Source organism: Pieris rapae, chromosome 9, assembly GCF_905147795.1.
Source record: "Pieris rapae chromosome 9, ilPieRapa1.1, whole genome shotgun sequence".
Classification (NCBI taxonomy): domain Eukaryota; kingdom Metazoa; phylum Arthropoda; class Insecta; order Lepidoptera; family Pieridae; genus Pieris; species Pieris rapae.
In genome coordinates this window covers 4,977,473-4,997,128 of record NC_059517.1, presented here as the reverse complement: position 1 = coordinate 4,997,128, position 19,656 = coordinate 4,977,473, and the positions used below count along the sequence as shown (strand labels likewise).

The 19,656-nt window shown below is 31.6% G+C and overlaps 3 protein-coding genes across 3 annotated transcripts; 1 reads left to right on the top strand and 2 right to left on the bottom strand.

The window, feature by feature from the left end:
* The first annotated feature begins 1,025 nt into the window (after positions 1 to 1,025).
* Positions 1,026 to 6,098, top strand: LOC111002733 (VWFA and cache domain-containing protein 1). Its single transcript, XM_022272938.2, has one exon. The coding sequence runs from the start codon at positions 1,651 to 1,653 to the stop codon at positions 5,182 to 5,184; it is 3,534 nt and encodes a 1,177-aa protein (XP_022128630.2). The 5' UTR covers positions 1,026 to 1,650; the 3' UTR covers positions 5,185 to 6,098.
* Positions 6,099 to 6,448: 350 nt separating this feature from the next.
* On the bottom strand, positions 6,449 to 11,131 carry LOC111002762 (cytochrome P450 4c3-like). Its single transcript, XM_045629371.1, has 7 exons — positions 10,943 to 11,131; positions 10,381 to 10,563; positions 8,974 to 9,332; positions 8,399 to 8,467; positions 8,064 to 8,232; positions 6,971 to 7,153; positions 6,449 to 6,630 (listed from the first exon to the last, which is right to left on the bottom strand). The coding sequence occupies exons 2-7, from the start codon at positions 10,535 to 10,537 to the stop codon at positions 6,470 to 6,472; spliced, it is 1,098 nt and encodes a 365-aa protein (XP_045485327.1). The 5' UTR covers positions 10,538 to 10,563; positions 10,943 to 11,131; the 3' UTR covers positions 6,449 to 6,469.
* Positions 11,132 to 13,591: 2,460 nt separating this feature from the next.
* Positions 13,592 to 19,620, bottom strand: LOC111002754 (la-related protein 7). The gene is made up of 8 exons (XM_045629370.1): positions 18,973 to 19,620; positions 18,577 to 18,744; positions 18,042 to 18,332; positions 17,716 to 17,784; positions 16,273 to 16,597; positions 15,602 to 15,717; positions 14,337 to 14,429; positions 13,592 to 13,812 (listed from the first exon to the last, which is right to left on the bottom strand). The coding sequence occupies exons 1-8, from the start codon at positions 19,279 to 19,281 to the stop codon at positions 13,606 to 13,608; spliced, it is 1,578 nt and encodes a 525-aa protein (XP_045485326.1). The 5' UTR covers positions 19,282 to 19,620; the 3' UTR covers positions 13,592 to 13,605.
* Between the last annotated feature and the right edge of the window lie 36 nt (positions 19,621 to 19,656).

Sequence of the window (19,656 nt, the reverse complement as noted above, 5' to 3'; positions counted from 1 at the left end):
AGAATGGCAATAAAGTGTATTAAAAATGTACACCGGTAAATTTACGTCCAAACCCAATAACATATCTCAATCCATTTTTGACCATCTGGTATTATTAATATTTCGTTTAAATTGATTATCAAAAATAAGTGTAAAGAGCGAAGAGATTGCATTCTATCCGACGCCGAAAATGGATTGTCTTCGTAGGGTTATGAGGATGCAGATATCGATCCATGTATCGGACATGGAAATATGACATAGAAATTTACTCGGTGCCAAAGGTATAGGCATAATAAATGGTAGGTCAGATCTATCAAAAAGTCTAAATACTTTTATTCTAGAGCCATTGTTTTGAGATATAACGTTTTCAAAATTTTGGAAGTGTTGTAATCGTCAAATAATGCACCAATATACGTCAACATCACTGAAGCTGCAATACATGTGAAAATATAATTTTATCGGTCTGTTTAAATAATATTAATTTAAGTAAATATTATAAAAACATTTGTTTATATAACTTATAACATGTATAATGTGTTTGTTTTCTTACAACCTCACCTCCTGCAAATAATATTAAAAGACGCATACGAAACATACTGAGAACTAAAGTGGAAATGGACGGGTAATATCATGAAATCGTTGGGGCAAACATGGAACAGAATCGTAACGGAGAGGTACCCGTAAAGTCGGAAACGAAAGAGAGCAGGCAGATAAGACAATGGGAGGACGATATAAAAATTGTAACCAGTCCAATGTAGATTCACACCGCTAGAGAACGCCAAGATTGGAAAAATGTTGAAAAAGAAAATTTAAATAAGTAACTAAATATAATATTATAGATACGTATTAGTAAATAGATATTAAATTTAGATAGTAATAAATATTATATTACTATGATCATTAACTTTATATTAAGCAAGTAAGTAACACAAGTCATATTGGATATAGATACTTAGACCTTAATTTGGACTTCTTAGGCTGAGATTCATGTTACAAAATATCAAAATGGCATTAAAATTAAATTGTGAGTTTTTAAACACCGGTGATGACCAAAGGAGACAGTTAAAATTAAAGCAAGATAAATTTTCAATACATATTTTCAGTGAAAACTCATTTATTTGATTTTCCATAGATATGTTTTAAATGGATTGTACGACGGTCACATATGTGCATCTGTTTTATTGTAACAAACCAACCAATATTTTTCACCGTTAATCAAACGTGTCCAGGGCCAAATACATTTACAGCACTTAGCAACTGAACTGCATAATTTCTAGACAGTTAAAAGAGTATTTTTCTTTAACCTAAAATCTGAATTACGTTTGTCGATTTGTCCAGAATGTCCACTCCTGCTGGTTTCGTTATCTGTGGTCAGGACGCGGTATAAATTTTATGTTAATTTTGGATGATGTTTGTAGTCTGTACCATCTTCTCACCTACAACAATATGTCGATACATGAATTCTGAGGTCTGTAGTCTGTGCTTGTAAATTGTTATCAAAATATGTCGCGATTTGTAACCAAGTTAGTTTGTTTTTATTATTTATTAAAATTGATGTGATAATAATAATTTATTTCACACAAAAGTGTTTTAATATGGAGTTAAAATATAGTTTTAAACTGCGATTGTATATGGAAGTGATTAGAAGTTAGATTAACATCAGCCATAAAAATGAACATACAATGTTTTATAGTCATTATCGGCGTTTCTAGAGTGCTTTCGCAAAATGAAGATTGCACTACAAATAGCAGCCGATGTGACTATAAGTTAAGTATAAAGCAGTTGTCTCATACTCTAGCTACTAAGTTAACAGAATATACTGTCAAAGAATTAGGAAGCGAGTATACATCGCATTTAGAAGTACGAACTGCATACAAATTGAACTATGATACAACAGCATTGCTCTCCAACATAGTAGAGAAACTTAACTACAAACTTTCTTCAGCAGTGAATATACTTTTGGATATGAAGGAATCTCTTGATCTCAATAATACACTTACTTTTACTCATCCATGTCCCTTTAATTCTATAAGAAAATCAGTTTTTGTCAAGCCAAGTTATGTTTCTAAAGATCCCCAGATTAATATGCTTGAACGCTTTAAAGATTTGAAGATAAAAAGACAATACTTTTTAGCACACATTGATTATGCAACAGACAAAGATTGTACAAATATACCCCATTCTAATCTACGGTATTTATACCATAAAGTTTTTCATGGAAGCCCTAAATTGGTTGTTTTCATTATTGATAACAATATGAGAATGGAATCATTACAACATGCTATTAATATTGCAAAAGAAACTGTATATGCTTTGCAATCTATAGATATGATTGCTTTAAAGATTACTAATATGACAAGCTTTATCAAGTTTGAAGATATCTGCAGTAATGATGATGTGTCCAATATTGGTAATGCTACAGAGAGTAACAAATTACTGTTCCGTGAATATTTGTCAACAATAGATTTTTCATCCACAAGTCTTCCCCCTCAAACAATTGGTAGAGAATTAAGAACACTGTTGAATGGAACACATTTACCAGAAAACAAATTATTAATTTTTCTGACAGATACAAAAGTAATGGATAATGATATATGGTTAAAGATATTCCCACATTCAACAAATGAAAAAGTAAAGTTTGCTATTGGTTTACTGTATGAAAACTACATTGATAAAAATTGTTCTTTGGGTATCTTACACTTTGACAAGTGGCACAATCATTCTAATAATCATTCTGTTATGAAAATGCATATCAATGACAGTGGTGTGATTGGCCAAGTAGCTTCTGCATTTATATCACTGCTGCCTAATAAGTATGACCAGAATCTAAAAGTAGAATTACCTATTTGGGAAGCAACAGAAAGGGATTTTATTGTTTCTATGGTTATTCCAACATCAAGCGGCATCCTTGGTTTGGATTTATACTGGTCTGACCTCGCTGAAGATATAATTTATTTTAAAGGAAACATTCAAAGGCGAGCATTTGTCATGGATTTTTCAGGTAAAATTCTTATGCATACATACTTTCCAAGACCTGAGGCCATTTCTGAAAAAATTAAATTTACAACTTTGGATAAAATTGAAACCTCTCCATTTATTGAAAATATTATGCAAGAAATGCTTTTAAACAGTTCAGGGAATATGACTGTAATTAAGAATAATACAACAAGTAAAATCACTTATTCATGGAAATGGGTAAGACAACTCTATATTGTTTGTATTGTTTTTGAGGAATCAAATTCTACAATATTTAATATGTCAAATTCCTTTCTTACAAGAACAAATAAAGAGATTCTTTTTCATAGAATAGATTTATTTCCTCCTAGGACTGGTAGGATTTGTAGACATTTTAAACAAATATCAACTATTGAACAGGGTACTGTGTACTTAAGTCCTTCTAGTTTTCAATCACCATTTACTTATCTGTATGATATGAGCGATGGTCAAGAGGCTATAACATATATGCAGAATTACTTAGCTTATCTAAGAAGTGTTGCTCATGGTTTGTTATCAAATCCTGGTCTGAAAAGTGAAATACAACATGATGTCGGCTTTTTAAATTCTATATTATCTTTCTATAAGAGACAACACTTGCATGGCAGCCTTTCCAAATATGTAGTCAGGAGGTATGCAGTTACAGATAGTGGAGTCCTTGTAATGTTTCCTGGGACTGTGTTAGAATATGATTATGAACCAGTGAGAAGACCCTGGTACACACATGCTATAGAAAATCCTGGAAAAATCATATTAACTTCTCCTAATTTGGATGTTGGTGGTGCAGGATACATTGTTACAATTTCGTTTTCCATTAAGAGTCCCAGTTATCCTGCTATGGTAGTAGCAATGGATGTTACTATGGGATTTTTATACAAACTTCTGATAGATAGTTCACCTCTATGTTCCATGTCATATAACAAATGTTTTATCATGAATAATAGGGGTTATTTAGTGTCCCATCCTGGTCTAATGGATCCAAATAGTTCAGGCCCAATTGAGCAACAACATATAACACATAAAGAATCTATGATTGCAATTGATATGTTGAATCACAAAGGGTTTGTTACTAAAAGGTTATGCAACAATTTCTATGATAAAACAATTCAAAGGTACTATGATTTCAACACATCCTTGTCCTCTGTCCTATCAAATGTTGTGTCTACTGATCATTGTGTACACTATTACATAACTGCTATACCAGGTACTAACGCATTCATTGGCCTCATTAATGCATCATGCAGTGTTGGCGCTTTTTGCCCTTGTAGTATGGTAGATCGTCTTTGTTTAAATTGTAATCGTATGGAACAAACGGAATGCGAATGCCCCTGCGAGTGTAGCTCTGAACAGTTTGAATGTCCCAATTCAAACGCTTCAAATTTTATCCATGATGTGCCGCTGTGCGGTATTACTCCCGAAAGTAATAATCATAAATCCCACTATTTCCACAATGTAGCTGAAAATCTTAAGTCATGCTTTGATTTTCAATGTGAGGCATATCTCACGCATTCCGCTTGTCTGGGTGTATTAGGCTGCGAATGGTGTCAAATTGATGCCGATGGGCGATCCCCTTTGACAACTCCTTTCTGTACGTCACAGTCTACATGCTTTAATGGTGTGTTGGGTGCTGTGACTCCATATGGAGAGGGTACCTTTGGTCATATAAATAAAGATGCATTTGCTAGTTATTCAGCCATAGGTCCCATAGCAGGGTTTATTGTAACAGTTAGTTTGATAATAGCTGTAGCCACATACTGTTATAAACAGAATACCTCTTCTGCGAGCTGTCACAATTTATACGTTGACGGTCCTGCTGAAACATGGCATGATGCTGATGTGCAGATGGGTCATTTACAAAGTGATGATAGGCACGATTCTTCTGGACAAGACAAGCTATTACCAGCTTTGGAAATTGAAGCGCCAATATCTCCCTACCGTGTGATAACGGGATATAGACGGCCACACACAGCTGGGGGCTCAGATCAAGGTTACTCTACAATGACACCTCATGAGGATTCAGAAGCAACTGGGTTTTCTGTAAATGATCCAACCGTACTCTCAGACGATACAAAGTCTGATGCTAGTTTTCCTCCTCCGGCTAGGGTTAAACCACGACTTATGCAGACAGATTTAACCATGACTGTATTACCATGTGGAAAGAATAGCGTTATAGCCCCTGTGACCGTCCATAGAAACATGGAAGCTTCTTAGAAACTAAAAATCTACCTCGTTTGTATATATACGGTTTGTTAGTTTTACTTAGTTAAGCTTATTTTCATTGTGATAATATTAATATGTTCGCCAATTAGTAATAGTTAGTATAAGTTTTAGTTTTTTTTAACTGATTGACATTGTTTTCCTATATGAAATCCTATTAATTAATTTTGGTGCTGTATAAATGAAATACATAGATTTAATTTTATACACATTTGTCGTCATTAGACAAGTTTGCCAACTGAGTTTAACTAATAATAATTAGCGTATGATAATGTATGTTAGATTGCCATAAACGTTTTCGTTATTTTTTTTAACAAATCATGTAATTCATGTGCAGATATCCAATGGTATGGAAATGAATGTTATATCCAGTTCAATTATTTTTATATGAAGTATTAGGTATAACTTAGAATTAGTTTTAATTGTGCAATTTTGACGGCTAATAACTATTTTTTATAAATTTGTACTTAAATATAAGATTTGTAAATTAAATATGTATTCATGAATGTATAAGTAACGCATCTTACAGGAATAAATATTCCTAACATACAATAATTTTTTAAATTGTAAAATCGAGCATATTTTGCAGCTGTACTTAGACAACATATTTATGTTAATCGGCAATTAATGTTTACATTAATTACTATATAATATATATACCTTGTAAATTCTTTCATAAATAACACCTTAATCATACATCACAATATGTGTACTGATTGAACAAAATATGTATGCGTAAAATTATAACTGGTAACTGTAACATATTTTACAATATTTTCCTTTATATTATGAATGTTTGAAGTAATATTGTAATCGAAATCAATGTGCCAGTGCCTCCTGTATAAGCTGAATGTATATTAAGACTGAATTTGATGTTGCATTTACATTGTAATAAACTTTTTTTGTAAGACAAGCTTTTATTTATGTAAACAGTGTAGGTACGTACGTTGTTTACAACGACATTACTTGGTATATACCTCATACGCCGACATAATAATGTAAGAACCGATTTGCAAGTGAGCAATTGCTGCTTTGACTACGAATTTTGTCGCACATTTTATTGATTCATTTCGACTGCTGTAGCACCGACTCAAAGGCACGGTGATGTGCAAATAAAAAAAAGGCCATTATTTAGTTGTTTATTAAATCCATTAAAATTTATACTGTAGCCCAAAATGGGAATTAATCTACGGTTTATTAATGATAAAGCCGCGTTAGGCACGCAATCTCAGCGGTGGTAAAAAAACATACACTCCGATAATTTTTTAAAGGTTTATTTTTATTCTCTATTCCTAAATCGTACGTAGAGAGGTTGAGTCGACCGCAGCACCAAATCGCATTTATAACGAATGTCAGTTGTTTTAGTAACAGGATCCACGTGAAACCTCCTAATGAGGCCGGATATCAAAGTTTTTATTTCCAACATGGCGAATTTTTGACCTGAAAAAATATTAATAATACAACGCTTACGTCTCGAACTTGAGTCCTTGCGTACATTGACGGAATAAAGTATTCCACCGGGTTTAAACTTTAAACGTACACAGAGTTGATAATCGCATGATGAGCCACCAGTCTCAAACTCAAAAATATCTTTATTCATATAGGTAAATATGTACAATTATGAACGTTAAAAAAAACAAATTAAATTAATTGTAAATTTACATTTACAACCAGTTCGGAAGTCAAGGGCGTAGAGCGGGTAAGACTCTACTTCTATTGCACTTCATTATGAATACATAGCATTTTATATAGTATAACTATTATATAAAGCAACACCAACCAATACAATTTCTAGGTCCAGCACTAAACGGAATATAGGCGAAAGGATGGCGGTCAACACTGTTCTCCGGAAAAAAGCGTTCAGGTATAAATTTTTCTGGTTCAGGGTATATATTGGGTAAACGGTGTACGTCATATACACAAATAATACAGACTGTATCCGCAGGTATGGTGTAGCCGTTACCTGGAATTCAACACTCGTGAAAGATGAAAGTTATTTTAAATCCTTAGTAGGTACACTTTTTGACCCGGAAAATTTAATGGGAGCTTTCTAAACTGAATCAGCCCGAGATTGACTATTGATTTCAGTCTAGTACGTCTAGTAATAATTGGGAATCCCCACAATCTCGCGGAAATTAACGAAAACATAGTAACAATCACGGTTTAGGTATATGGAAGCATGGCATGCTCAATTTTAGTCATTATATATCAAACTTAAATTTTACTTTTTGATAAGTTTTATGTTAGCAATAGAATTAAACATACTAAGGGCCTGTTTCACAATGTCCGGATAAGTTGAAATTAAGCTATTTATTACTTATTGGTAGGATAAACTAGTGTTTGTTGTGTTTCACGACTGTCAGATAGCGCTAATCGTCATGAAACGCGAAGTTTCTTATTCGGAACTTTTATCTTTCAAATAATTTATGTGTTGCATAACTATTTGGTACTTTATCCATACATTGTGAAACACGCCCTAAGACGTATTAAATAGTTTTGTCCAATCGTATGAAGAATAATAATATAAGAAGATACTATACAGCAAACTTTTGAATTTCGGTTCCGTGTATAGTGTGGCTTATCAAATGTACTGACCACTAGCAGCTTTAAGATATTAACTAATACTTTCCACCAACCGATTTTACGACAAAACTATGTATGTATTTATAATAACGCTTTACAAAACAATTTAATATTTACCATTGACGCATTGTTATACTACGTATAGATATATAAACTTAATTATTAAAAAGTTAACATAATTAGATTGTTTGCAAATATGCATAAATGTTTGCATTTCCTTTATAACATTGCCTATTTATTTTGAGATAATTTTAGCACGTCTTTGAATATAGTCATGTTTATAAACTTACTAAACTGCATTTCTTTCCTTATATATCGACTTATCATCGGCACGCTTGGATAAAGTCGAAGCGATTCTTTGATACAACATTCTAGATATTTCATTTCTGCTAAATCGTCCATCGTAGGTGCGCGTTTCGAGTCTCCAAATATTTGTATTAATTCGTCGTAAATTTTATTCTGTAAATAAACATTTTATTTGTAATATTTTTTATGTACCTTCCTTATTCGTTTAATGGTTTTACATATCTTATCTATCTATCTATCATTACTGGGTGCAGTAATATTAAAATTTTTACGTGAAACAGACAGGTGATGAACCCAATAGAGATAACTAGACACCTACCTGTACTGTAGTATCATTAGCGATTTCCATTATCAAAAAACAGAGAGACGATGCTGTAGTGTCGTGTCCCTGAAAATAATATGTTCAGTTAAAATATAAACTCCCTGCAAGCTTAAAGTACAAAAAACGGTTCATATATAGAACCAACATCAACTACAGGTACTTACTTTAAAACAAATGTAATCAAATTCATTCGTTAATCGTTCACAATTTTTTTTTAATAGGCAAGCATGCCTTTATTGCCTGACACACGCCGTGGTCATTTTTGGGATGCCTAATCGGATGATAATTGCCTTCAATTGTTCCGGAATAAAAAAAAATATAACATTTTGAACGAAATCTGCAGCCAAGCATGTTGTCAATAATTTATAAATATGTAAAGGAAGGATAAATTTAACCACTGACTGATCGTCTAAAGGCTCCAGAGGTCAAGAAGTTGTATATATAATATATAGCGAAGATAGAGACATGTCGGAGGTCGTGTACTTGTATTAAATATAATTATAATAAAGGCTTTTATTAAGTATAATGAATAATATTTAAATACCTAAAACCAAATAGTTGCAACAACTTACCTCGAATAGAAACGTATCAACCTCTTCCCGAATACCATCTATGTCAATATTTCCGTCCTTTTCATTCTGAAGAAGAAGATCCAACATTGCCAAGCGCCCCCTTTTGTTATAACTATCATCTACCTTATTTTTATAGTATGCTTTCCTCTCATGTATAATTTTCATGGTGAATTTATGTAAATCTTTGACTATTCTGTTTAATAACTTTCCAGTTTTTGTTAAATTAAAAACCCAATCCATTCGGAGCCACACCATACACGTTCTATCGAAGAATATTTCGCCAATTTCATGTATGGCTTTGAAGTATTTGCTTGTCATTGTTTCTATGTCTACGTTCATTGATGTCCCCATTGTTGTTTCTAAAAGTTAGGTAAAAAAGCTTACTATGTATACAGTTAACGCTTATCTAGTTGATAAAAGGATCTGGGACTAATGCTAGACAGGCTACTTCTAATTTATTTGCAATATTTGTTTTTTTCTCGGCCCACACCTTCTGTCTTCTTTGGCGATTAGTAGGGACATCTACCGATTCACATTTAATGGCATGGGTTAAGTGATATATTCCAGGTAAACATATTTTTATTTATTTTATTATCGATCTTAATGATTGTCATAACGTGACTGTAACTACTGACGTAACTGTTTTTTGAATAAAAAACGTAACGTATCGTAAACTACACGTTAACCAAAGCACGTAGAACAAAGAAGCTCACTAATTTAATTTTCTAAATATACTTATGGTTACGAGATCTTATGAGCTCGCATCAAACCAAAACAAGAAAGCAATGAGTCCACGAACAAAAAAACCCAAATATATAAATAAGTAGTAACAAACGATGTGTATGTTCTATATATATGTACAAATTACTTCTATAGATTCTTGATGGAATTGTTTTAGATTTCTTTATTCACAAGTATTAATTGATTTACCTACTGCATTTGTAGCCGATGAGACTTAAATTCTTAAAAATCTTCAAGTTGTTCTCAAATGAAACACGTAGATAAATATTTATAGAAACACTGTTTCAGTGTGAAAGGCATAATAACCAAATAACATTGATCTTTTGTACCACAAAAAGAGAGATGTCAAGAAGTACTTGGAGAAGCGGGAAGACTCCGATTTTTTTTAAGTAGTAAATATTAATACATTCTTAGTATTATTTGTTCCTTTTTTTTAAATTTTGCAGTTTTTAATTTTATTCTTTTGTTTTGCTTTTAAATGTAACTTTGTCTTTTAATGCTTGTTTTTTGTTGTTTATTTAATCTGTGTAATCTGTTTTGACTTTGTATTAGTATTTTGTATAATAATATGTATCAAGTAGCTGTTAGATTACTTATAATTAAATAAATAATTCAGGTTCAAAAAAAATCATAAGATAAATAAGATCTCTCTTGTCATAGACTTACCACACATTATCTCCAAAGTAGTCATAGTGATGAGGGAAATTAAATTCGTTTCTTTTCCAGCCTCAGCTTGAACCTTATTTAGAAACTCATCTGTTTGTTCCGTGAACGTCACAGCATATTTCTTTAATATGTTAAAATGGAACGCTTGGGTTAACATCTTTCTTCGTTGGTGCCATTTCAAACCTGAAATTTTTTATTGGTCTGTTTTATTGACAGCTATATGCCTATTAGAATATAGGACTATATGTATTAATTAATTTTATACGTGAAGGTAGGAAGATTTCTCAGATTCAAGAGATGACTTCTTCGCTCTGATTATACGTGCCACTACAAATCCCTTACGTTAATCTTTTGTGATAAATCTCTTCCAATCGTAGATCCGTCAAACTATCGTTTCATCTGACCAAACATTACTTTTAATTCACAATTGCCTACAGATTCAATATATCGGTATTTATAAATAATCTTGTGACTTTCAAGAATATCCCTTTGTTCTCAACCGAATGCGTTGTATAAAACAGGTATATTTAAATTACCGTATTGCTACTTAATAATACCTTACCGTTGCTAATTAATAATCCTTCACGAAGCCAGGGTTTTAAATACGTGTAAGGTTTGTCCTTGTCATTGTATTTAGTGTTGGATAATATAACCTAAAATCTCAAATTAATGTACTTGACCACAAAACTTTCTACTTAAATAATGCTGATTTCCATATTTCTGAGGCATTTTCCGCGCAGCACCACTTTATACAATCAGTAGAATCTCTATAGATACTTAACGACCTAATGCACTTGCCTTAGACTAAAGTTGTTGCAAGTTCCATGGGCGGCAGTACCACTTATAGCAGTTTTCTACTTCCACGATTGTCATCTAATATTACATAAAACTTTGTTCGAGTACCTACTGTCGCGATTGTTGGCAAAAAATTGTCAACTTTAGTCGAACAAATATGTTTTGTCTTAAATTAATACAATTCTAAATAAGCATACAGGATTCCATCTCGTGACCTTCTTGGCGACATTCTTTTGATAATGAATACAGAAATAATAAAAAATGATAACAAATCATTCACTTTTCATATGTTATAAAAATATTTCTTCAAGTTAGCGAATTAATTCATATTACTCAAGTAAAGCATAATACTCTATTTGGGAATACTACCTATGTATATATATTTAAATAGTATGTCTTAGAGCTAAAACATATTTTTCTACAGCAAACGGACAAGAGGCTCATTTGATGTTAATAATGGACGCCTAAGAATATCGTCTATGACTTGTGCTTGAGCTTGTTTAAAAATCAACAAAAATAAAGTTTCGTTTTATTTTACCCATCATTTGTAATTTAATTAATAAGATATTGTTCAGTTACCTCTATGTCTTCTGGGTGATAAATGTTTACATATCTCAAATCAAGCGCATTGAAACCAACCACAGGTCCATATTTGCTATATAAAGATCTCAAATATAAAAATAGTTTCTCTAAAAAATATAGAATTAATTGATAAAAATGACTTAATTCCGTACAACTCAGTAGGTTAAAACCTATTTTCAGGTATTCAACATCAATTCATATAAATCAGCTGCTTCTTTTAATACTGCAAATATGGTAATAACATAAGTTAAAAACAGACAGTATAACCTCTACATATCGGGTTTGTAGCCCACAACGCATTATATGTATAGCGAAGTTATCATGCATAGCAAAAATAAACAAAGCTGAGCAAGGTATTTATTCAAATACCATAATTTCTTTGGCATTGGTTTGGTATTGGTTCCAATTTCCTTAAAATAAATAGCTCAGTAAGTTTTACCGAAAATATAGTGATTTTTAATATTTCGATTTGTACGTGAGCGTATAAAACAATAAGGATTTTGTATTATCAGAATCATATCAATATTTGGCTTTCGTTATCGAAGCTTTCCTATTGCGCAGATAATACTTTATAGCCCAAGAGCCCACGAAGGCCAGGCCAGACCTTCGTTATTATACTAAGCTAGTTATACTAAGCGCCCTATTTCACTCGCAACAGTAACGGTATACAGTCGCACACTAAACTACAGCGAACATAATGTTTTTTGTAAGATGTAAGTACCATTAAAACTGAATATTTAGGTAAGTATAGGGAGCTATTGAGGTACCATTTTTTATAGGTAATATGTTACAAAAGCATAATTATACTTTATTACAACTGTAATATGCCCGGCAATGGATAACGCGATTGCTAAAGTGAACCTGAAGAAATATAAAAAAATTAACTTTAAGGAATTTAAGGTATACAGTCTGTGGTCGTTTTTACAGGTAAACTTTCAGCTATTATATAATGACGAAGATCTGGCGTGGTCTCTTGCTCTATTTATTGAATATAAGAGATTAACCTCAAAAACTTTTCTACAACGTTTCATACACATATAAAAACATATATTGATGATAATGGTTTTGGTAATACAAATAACTTACCAGATGGTAACACTACAGACCAACTCCTCCCAATTAACGGCCATTGAGTCGGACCCGGTATTTTTGCAAATAGCCTCCCTTTATAATTAAATCTATAGTAAAGATCGATCAAAGCTAAAATAAGTAAAAATAACACTGCAGGAACTAGCATTTTTGAATAATTGATGATCCAGAATTACATACGATGTTACTGCATCAGTATTAACATTCAACTGCACGTTGGAAGATGTAGGTATAATTATATTAAATATATTAATAAGATATATAATTAAATAGAATGATTAATTAATACTTATAAGGTGGGATTCGCCGGTAGGTTGTTTTATAAGGTTGTACTTGCTTAAACAAAGCCATACTATCTGAAGGTTTGCTAAACTAAATATGTACTAACTTTAAAAACATTATTTTAAGTAAACACTAAAACCAAGATTTTTTATATTTAAGTTTTAATTCACAAGCCATGACAGATTATTCCATTACATATTTAACTATACAAAACTGAAATATATGTATTTGTGATCGACTACTATCATAATTAAGTAATAAATCTTGTAACCAAAACGCATGCTTAACGCATATTTGAATGTATTGGTATTTTATTTAGTATTTACATATATTTAAACATCATACACCTGTCAATTTAATTTATAAACAAAAGACGATGTAAGTATTATAGTCAAAGAAAGTTTAACTGACGTGTTTTGATAAGTTTTAGTGTTAAGATAAAATGGTTTAGTAAAACAATTAATAAATAAAACATATTTATTCATCAAAACGTATATGGGTATGGGTAGGTTGTGGGGATGCGGGCGCCATATCGGGTGCGCTCGATAATGCTAGCGTACGTGCGAGTAACTTTGCCCGTCCACGCGATCGTTTGCTCGAACGAGCATTCTCAGCTCGGGTCCATTGCTCGTCTTCATCAGTACCGCAGAGCACGAGCGCTCGACCGCCCGAATTTACACAGTACTGCCGAATTATTATTATGTTAACGACAGAATAAAACAAAGCCTTGCAAAATACTAGTAATATAAAATATAATTGTTGATGTCAATATTATATTGACCATATGCAAACTATAACGTTTAATATTTTAATTAACATTTGGCGAGTGTATGCTGTCAATAAATATTCACGTTAAACTTCACAGTTTATATGAAAAAAATAGTGAAAAAAAACAATATGTTACAGGAAGGTAGTTAAGAGTAAAAAATACACAACTTACAAAACACAATAAACAGTAATGCATATATTCAAATACAATTCAACGATTCGGCATTTTCTTTGCTTTTTCGGGTAACCGACCACTGGCGAAGATCTGTATGCGCATTATTAATTTGGGAGTACACGAAATTGATTTATTCAAACAATTTTTTGTCTGTCTCTGCATGCACGTCTTAACCTCTAGCTTTACACATCTCTGAACAATAGTTTAGTAGCGTTGAAATCTAATAGACGAACAGGTTCGGTTTTAAACTTAAAAACAGTCTTACCTCATCAGCAGCTTTAGCAGAGTCGAATCTAATGATTGCATCTGTCTGACCTTCCTTCACCTCTACGTGCAACGCGTGTATATTACTTTTTATCTAAAAAAATGTAATATTTTTGTTTTATAATTCAAACATACCCAAGTTTATATAATACTAGCTGAATGTATATGTAATTCCTATGTGATTACTGGCATAACAGTTTCGAAACCCATGAACATTTTGTATTTGATTTACTTTTAAATTTTCCAATGTTTTTAATAGTTATTTTGCAATAGCAAAATGTCTCCGTCTTAAATACAAGACAGAAACAAATACAACAACTAAAAAATATGAAAATCGTTCTAGCTGTATTCCAAGTCATACGTATTCAAATATACCTTGTTTTTTTATATTAAGATTATGATAATCTAGTGATGCTGCAACCATTTATGGATCGCCATTTACGCAAGAATTATTTTTTCTCAGTATGAGCAAAAGATAATTGCAAATAATTAATAAATTAGCGTACAACATATTTAACATACCAAACTAAACAGATAATACAAAATAAAACAGCTGCTAAATCAAGATTCTTCAACGTACCTAAAAGTATTTTTATAATAAAGTTATAATAAGTCTTATGCACTAACGCCCGAACCCAATAATTTATCCACAACTCAGATTGAACATTTGTGGATCAGACTGTGACAGGCGATCGATCTCCTATCTGCATCCCAATAACAAAACCCTAAGAAGACAATCCATTTTCGCTCTTTACACTCATATTTGATAATCAATATAAACCAAATCAAGGAAATAAAACCGTACAAATAATATTAAAATATACATGTCATGTTAAAAACATATCAAATAGCTTTTTAATTATTAAAAAAAAAACGTTCGAATAATCTTCAGGCAGGATATTGGCACAGTTGAACTGTCATTTTCTATCCACATACACCGATCCGACCTACCATGGATAGCTTGTATCGACAGATGGCTCTTACGATCCGTCGATTGTTTATTGGCACACTTTTATCAATATTTGGGTTAAGATATCTATCTCAGATGGTCAGAAATGGATTGAGATAGGTTGGATGGTAGATTGGGTTTGGGTGCAAGTGGGAACAGAGTTCAATTTTAAAATCACTTTTGTTTAAATAGTAGAACGTAGTCGAAACGAAATCAAAAGAAACATAACTTCAGGAGTAACATACAAGTAATAAATCATGTCTGAATATTTATATTACTACTTAATCAACTAGGTATGAAATTTCATTCGCATTTACCGTTCTTTTAGTCAGTTTGACATCTAGACAAGGTTCCGGCAGCGCTTCCTTTACAAACACTCCAGGAATCTTTTCAAGAGGTGCCTTTGTTCGATCTACTTGCTGTCTGGAGGTAGCTAAAGCATACAACATATTACTGTACAATCGGATACACATGAGTTTAATTAATGGATAATAAAAAATTTAGATAAAAGTAATTTCTCATGGTCCAAAATCCTTATAGTGGACTTTCGTGGAAGTTTGAAAAAATAATAAATATATATTGCGAAACTATTACATAGCTGTGTAATATAAACATAATTGGTATGTAAGAAATGCGGCGATGTATTGAAAAAATATTAAATTTGGGAGAAGTTATAATGTTACAGTATCAACAAGTTTACAATAACATACATTAACAAATCTCCAATCAAACGAATAATTGGTTTTTGCTTTCAAAAGTTATATAAATATACATATATCTATTACTTATACTATGACACAATTACACTCGATTGTTATTAATAAATTATATATAAGTAGTATTGTTGTTGTCTATATTATTTAAAAGTAAAAAATCATTCAAGATCTGTCGCATGATGTGGCAGTCTTTCGCTGACCAACTTGTCATTAATGGAAATGCCGAGATATTTCAAATTCCAGCTTGCTTAAATTTAAATTTTATTACTTACAATTGTCTACTTCAACAGTTGGCGCTGCCGGCGCCGGCATACCCGTATAACGCCTTTTCTCTTGTAAGCTTTGCTTCAGTTCTTTCATATATTTCCTTTGAAGATTTAAATATTTATTTCTTAACACTTTCCATTCTGTTTTGGCTAGGACTTGAAGCCCCCATAATGCACCTTTAGGTGCTTCGACTTTGTCCGAAGTTTTCTTTCCTTTTTCTTTGGATATTTTCTTCTTTGTCTTTTTCTTTTTTGGCGATCCATCTTCATTATTGCCCTCGTCTTGGCTTGTTAATTCCTCATTGGAGTCTTTGCCTATATCCTTATTTTCCTGTAAGATAATTTATTTTAAATATTGATGATGTCATTTCGATGGCGTCTTTACAAGTTTGGTATAACTTAGAATTAATTCTCTCAATTCAACAAATTCAGAACTGGACAAGAGACACATCAATAACCTACAGAAAGATCGATTGTGCCCATTAATAAAGGTGTAACATTGCATCACATAAAACAGTCAGGTGAAAGCTCAGAACCAGATAACATAACTAACGAAGCTCTAAAGATTCAACCACCTATCCTGATTACATATCTGACAATACGACGAATGGCAAGAAGGGGCAAAAGCTATATTGCCAAACAAATAAAATAATTCTGAACAAGAAACGCAACCCACTAGAGATTGGGAACTGTAGAGGAAACAGCTTGCTATTCATAAAATATAAATAATTTACAACAATAACCCTGAGAAGAAAAGCACAGAAAAAGTAACAACAACAAACCAGTAGAACAAACAGATTCCCATTCAAATACAATGAATTCAAAAAAACAATGAAAAAATTTCTTCATAGATTATTTGAAAGTGTTTGACAGTATAACGCACACTTCTCATATGGAAAGACTTTAAAAATAATAAATCTTCTTACAAATATATTACAACTCATATATAGCAAGTGTTAGTAGAATAATATTTAATAACGGTAACGGTAACTGGTAATATTTAATAACGGATTCAAATATTCTATTTTGTTTGACATTCGCAAGGCAAACAAAGGGTTTTGAGAAAGAAAAATCATGGTATCTTACCCAGCATGCAGTTGACAAAAGAAGAAGAATAAATAAAAACAAAAATTATATTTGTACCAAAAGATAACTTACAGATGCGAGCAAGTCATATGTATAGAATGTGGGATAAAGGTGGACATTTAAAACAAAAAAAGTTTGTGTTCTACCGGAAAAGAGTATGGAAAGACATGCATAGGATTAATACATAATTAAACTGAAATGTTACTCAAGACAAAGATGTAGGACACTACTAAGAATTGTTAACTGATTATAGTATGGATTAATTAATAAGAAGCTTTATTAATAATAATTTAAACAAATCTCAACTATAAGAACAAATTATAGTATACAAAATCTTATCATGGATATAGTTATTAATTATACCTCTGAAGGGGTTGTGACTTCGTGTGTCTCAATATCAGGTGTTACAGGATTCAAAATTGTCTTCTCTTCCTGTAATAAACATTAAGTATCATTTTGCATTTCAACTGATAAATGTAATAGTTATTTTTATTGACAGCCGCACAAATTTAATCAGACATTCATTATTTATTTAATTTATTATTTGATGAATCATACTACAAATATTTATTATAATGTATTTTTTATTTTATTTTATGAATGTATTATGTAGTGTATACATATTACTAAAAAGTTGCCTGGATGATAATTATTTCATAGAATTTGAGCATTTCATTCTATAATCTTACCATTGGTGTGGCTTGTCTTTTATCTGCATTGGATTCTGTTTCAAGTTTTAATTCCAAATTTTTTTGCTTCTTGTCTTTATGTTTTTTTGCTTTCTTTTTAGGTGGTTCTTCTTTTTCCTCATTCTCTTCTTTTACTTCTACATCTTGGTCTTTATCATCAACAGAAAACATTTTTATAGAAGATAACTCTTCTGGAGGCATACAGGTGGGTAATTTACAACCCATTTTAGTAAATGCATTTATACATTTCTGTGCATCTTGAGGTCGGGTAAATTCTATAAAACCAAAACCCTGAAATTAAAAAGGTTTATATAAATTTAAGATTTCATAGTGTGATTTATTAAAGTATACATTAACAAACAATCTCTCTCTCTCTATATTTAGTCACCGAGTTTCCAAACAGCAGAGGAACAAACACCAATTTGTTTATTATGTCTCTTTTGTCATGTTATTCAATGGTTTAGACTATAATACTTAATTGTTAGTTGAACCAAAACGAGTAGTCTTTAGATTAGCTAATAATGTACATACATACTTTAATTTTTTGTGAATTCTTGAATTTTGGCAAGGAAATGTATGCAACTTGTCCATAGTCAGAAAACACTCGCTCCAACCAGTCTCTACTAGCTGTTACTGGTATTGATTCGACATAAACTGTTCTTAGATCAGCATCATATGGCACCATTGGAATTTTTCTCTTCACCTTGAATAAATCACACAGATAAAATTTTTAAGATTTTACTTTATTGTTAAAGCTATTAGCAACCATTAAAGTCAGGAAATTCTTACTCCTTTTGTGAAGTAATGTAATCAACAACTAACAATTAAATATAAAAAATTAGAAAATATATACATATACAGATTTTAGCAATTTATCCATGTACCATATTAGTAAAACAGTTTTTTTGAGTATTGAAATATAGAAACTAACCTTTAGCTTGTCTTCTGATAATTCCAAAACTGTGGAATTTTTCATAGACTTGACTATATCAGTAACATCCACTGTCATAGATCGAATCTTATTAAACTTGAGAAATACATCCAATGGAACAAATGGGTCAGATGAAACTAAGTCTCCTAGAAATCTGTCTTTACTCAAATTTGCATCGCTAAAATAAAATTCCATTTGCTTCAAAACATTTTCATAAAGCTTCTTTTTACGATGGCGAACTCTTTTTCTAGAATTTGATTCATTTTTTGTTTCTTGTTCCATCGTTTCATTGTTTTCGGACTCAGACATAATTATACTTTAATATACGCTTTGTACTTATGTAGTAGCAGTAATTAAATATTGATTATCCAATATGTCCAATTACTTTTCTAACTTTTCTAGCCGGTGTATAATCGGCAAGTGAAATCAAACGAAACCTGACATTTCCTACAGTACTTTTGGGTGTTGTATTAATTTATATCAGAATGTATCATAATGTCAGTGTTAACTAAAATAATCTACAAATAAAAATTAATAATAACCACAAAATTAAATAATTATAGGAAATATTGCGATGACATGAGACTTGAGTTGAGAGTTAAGACAAATTCTCTTAGCAACAGGCGTGACTCCACAGCTCACTAACGTTTACGACAAACAAATTTGTATTTTGTATGAAGCTGG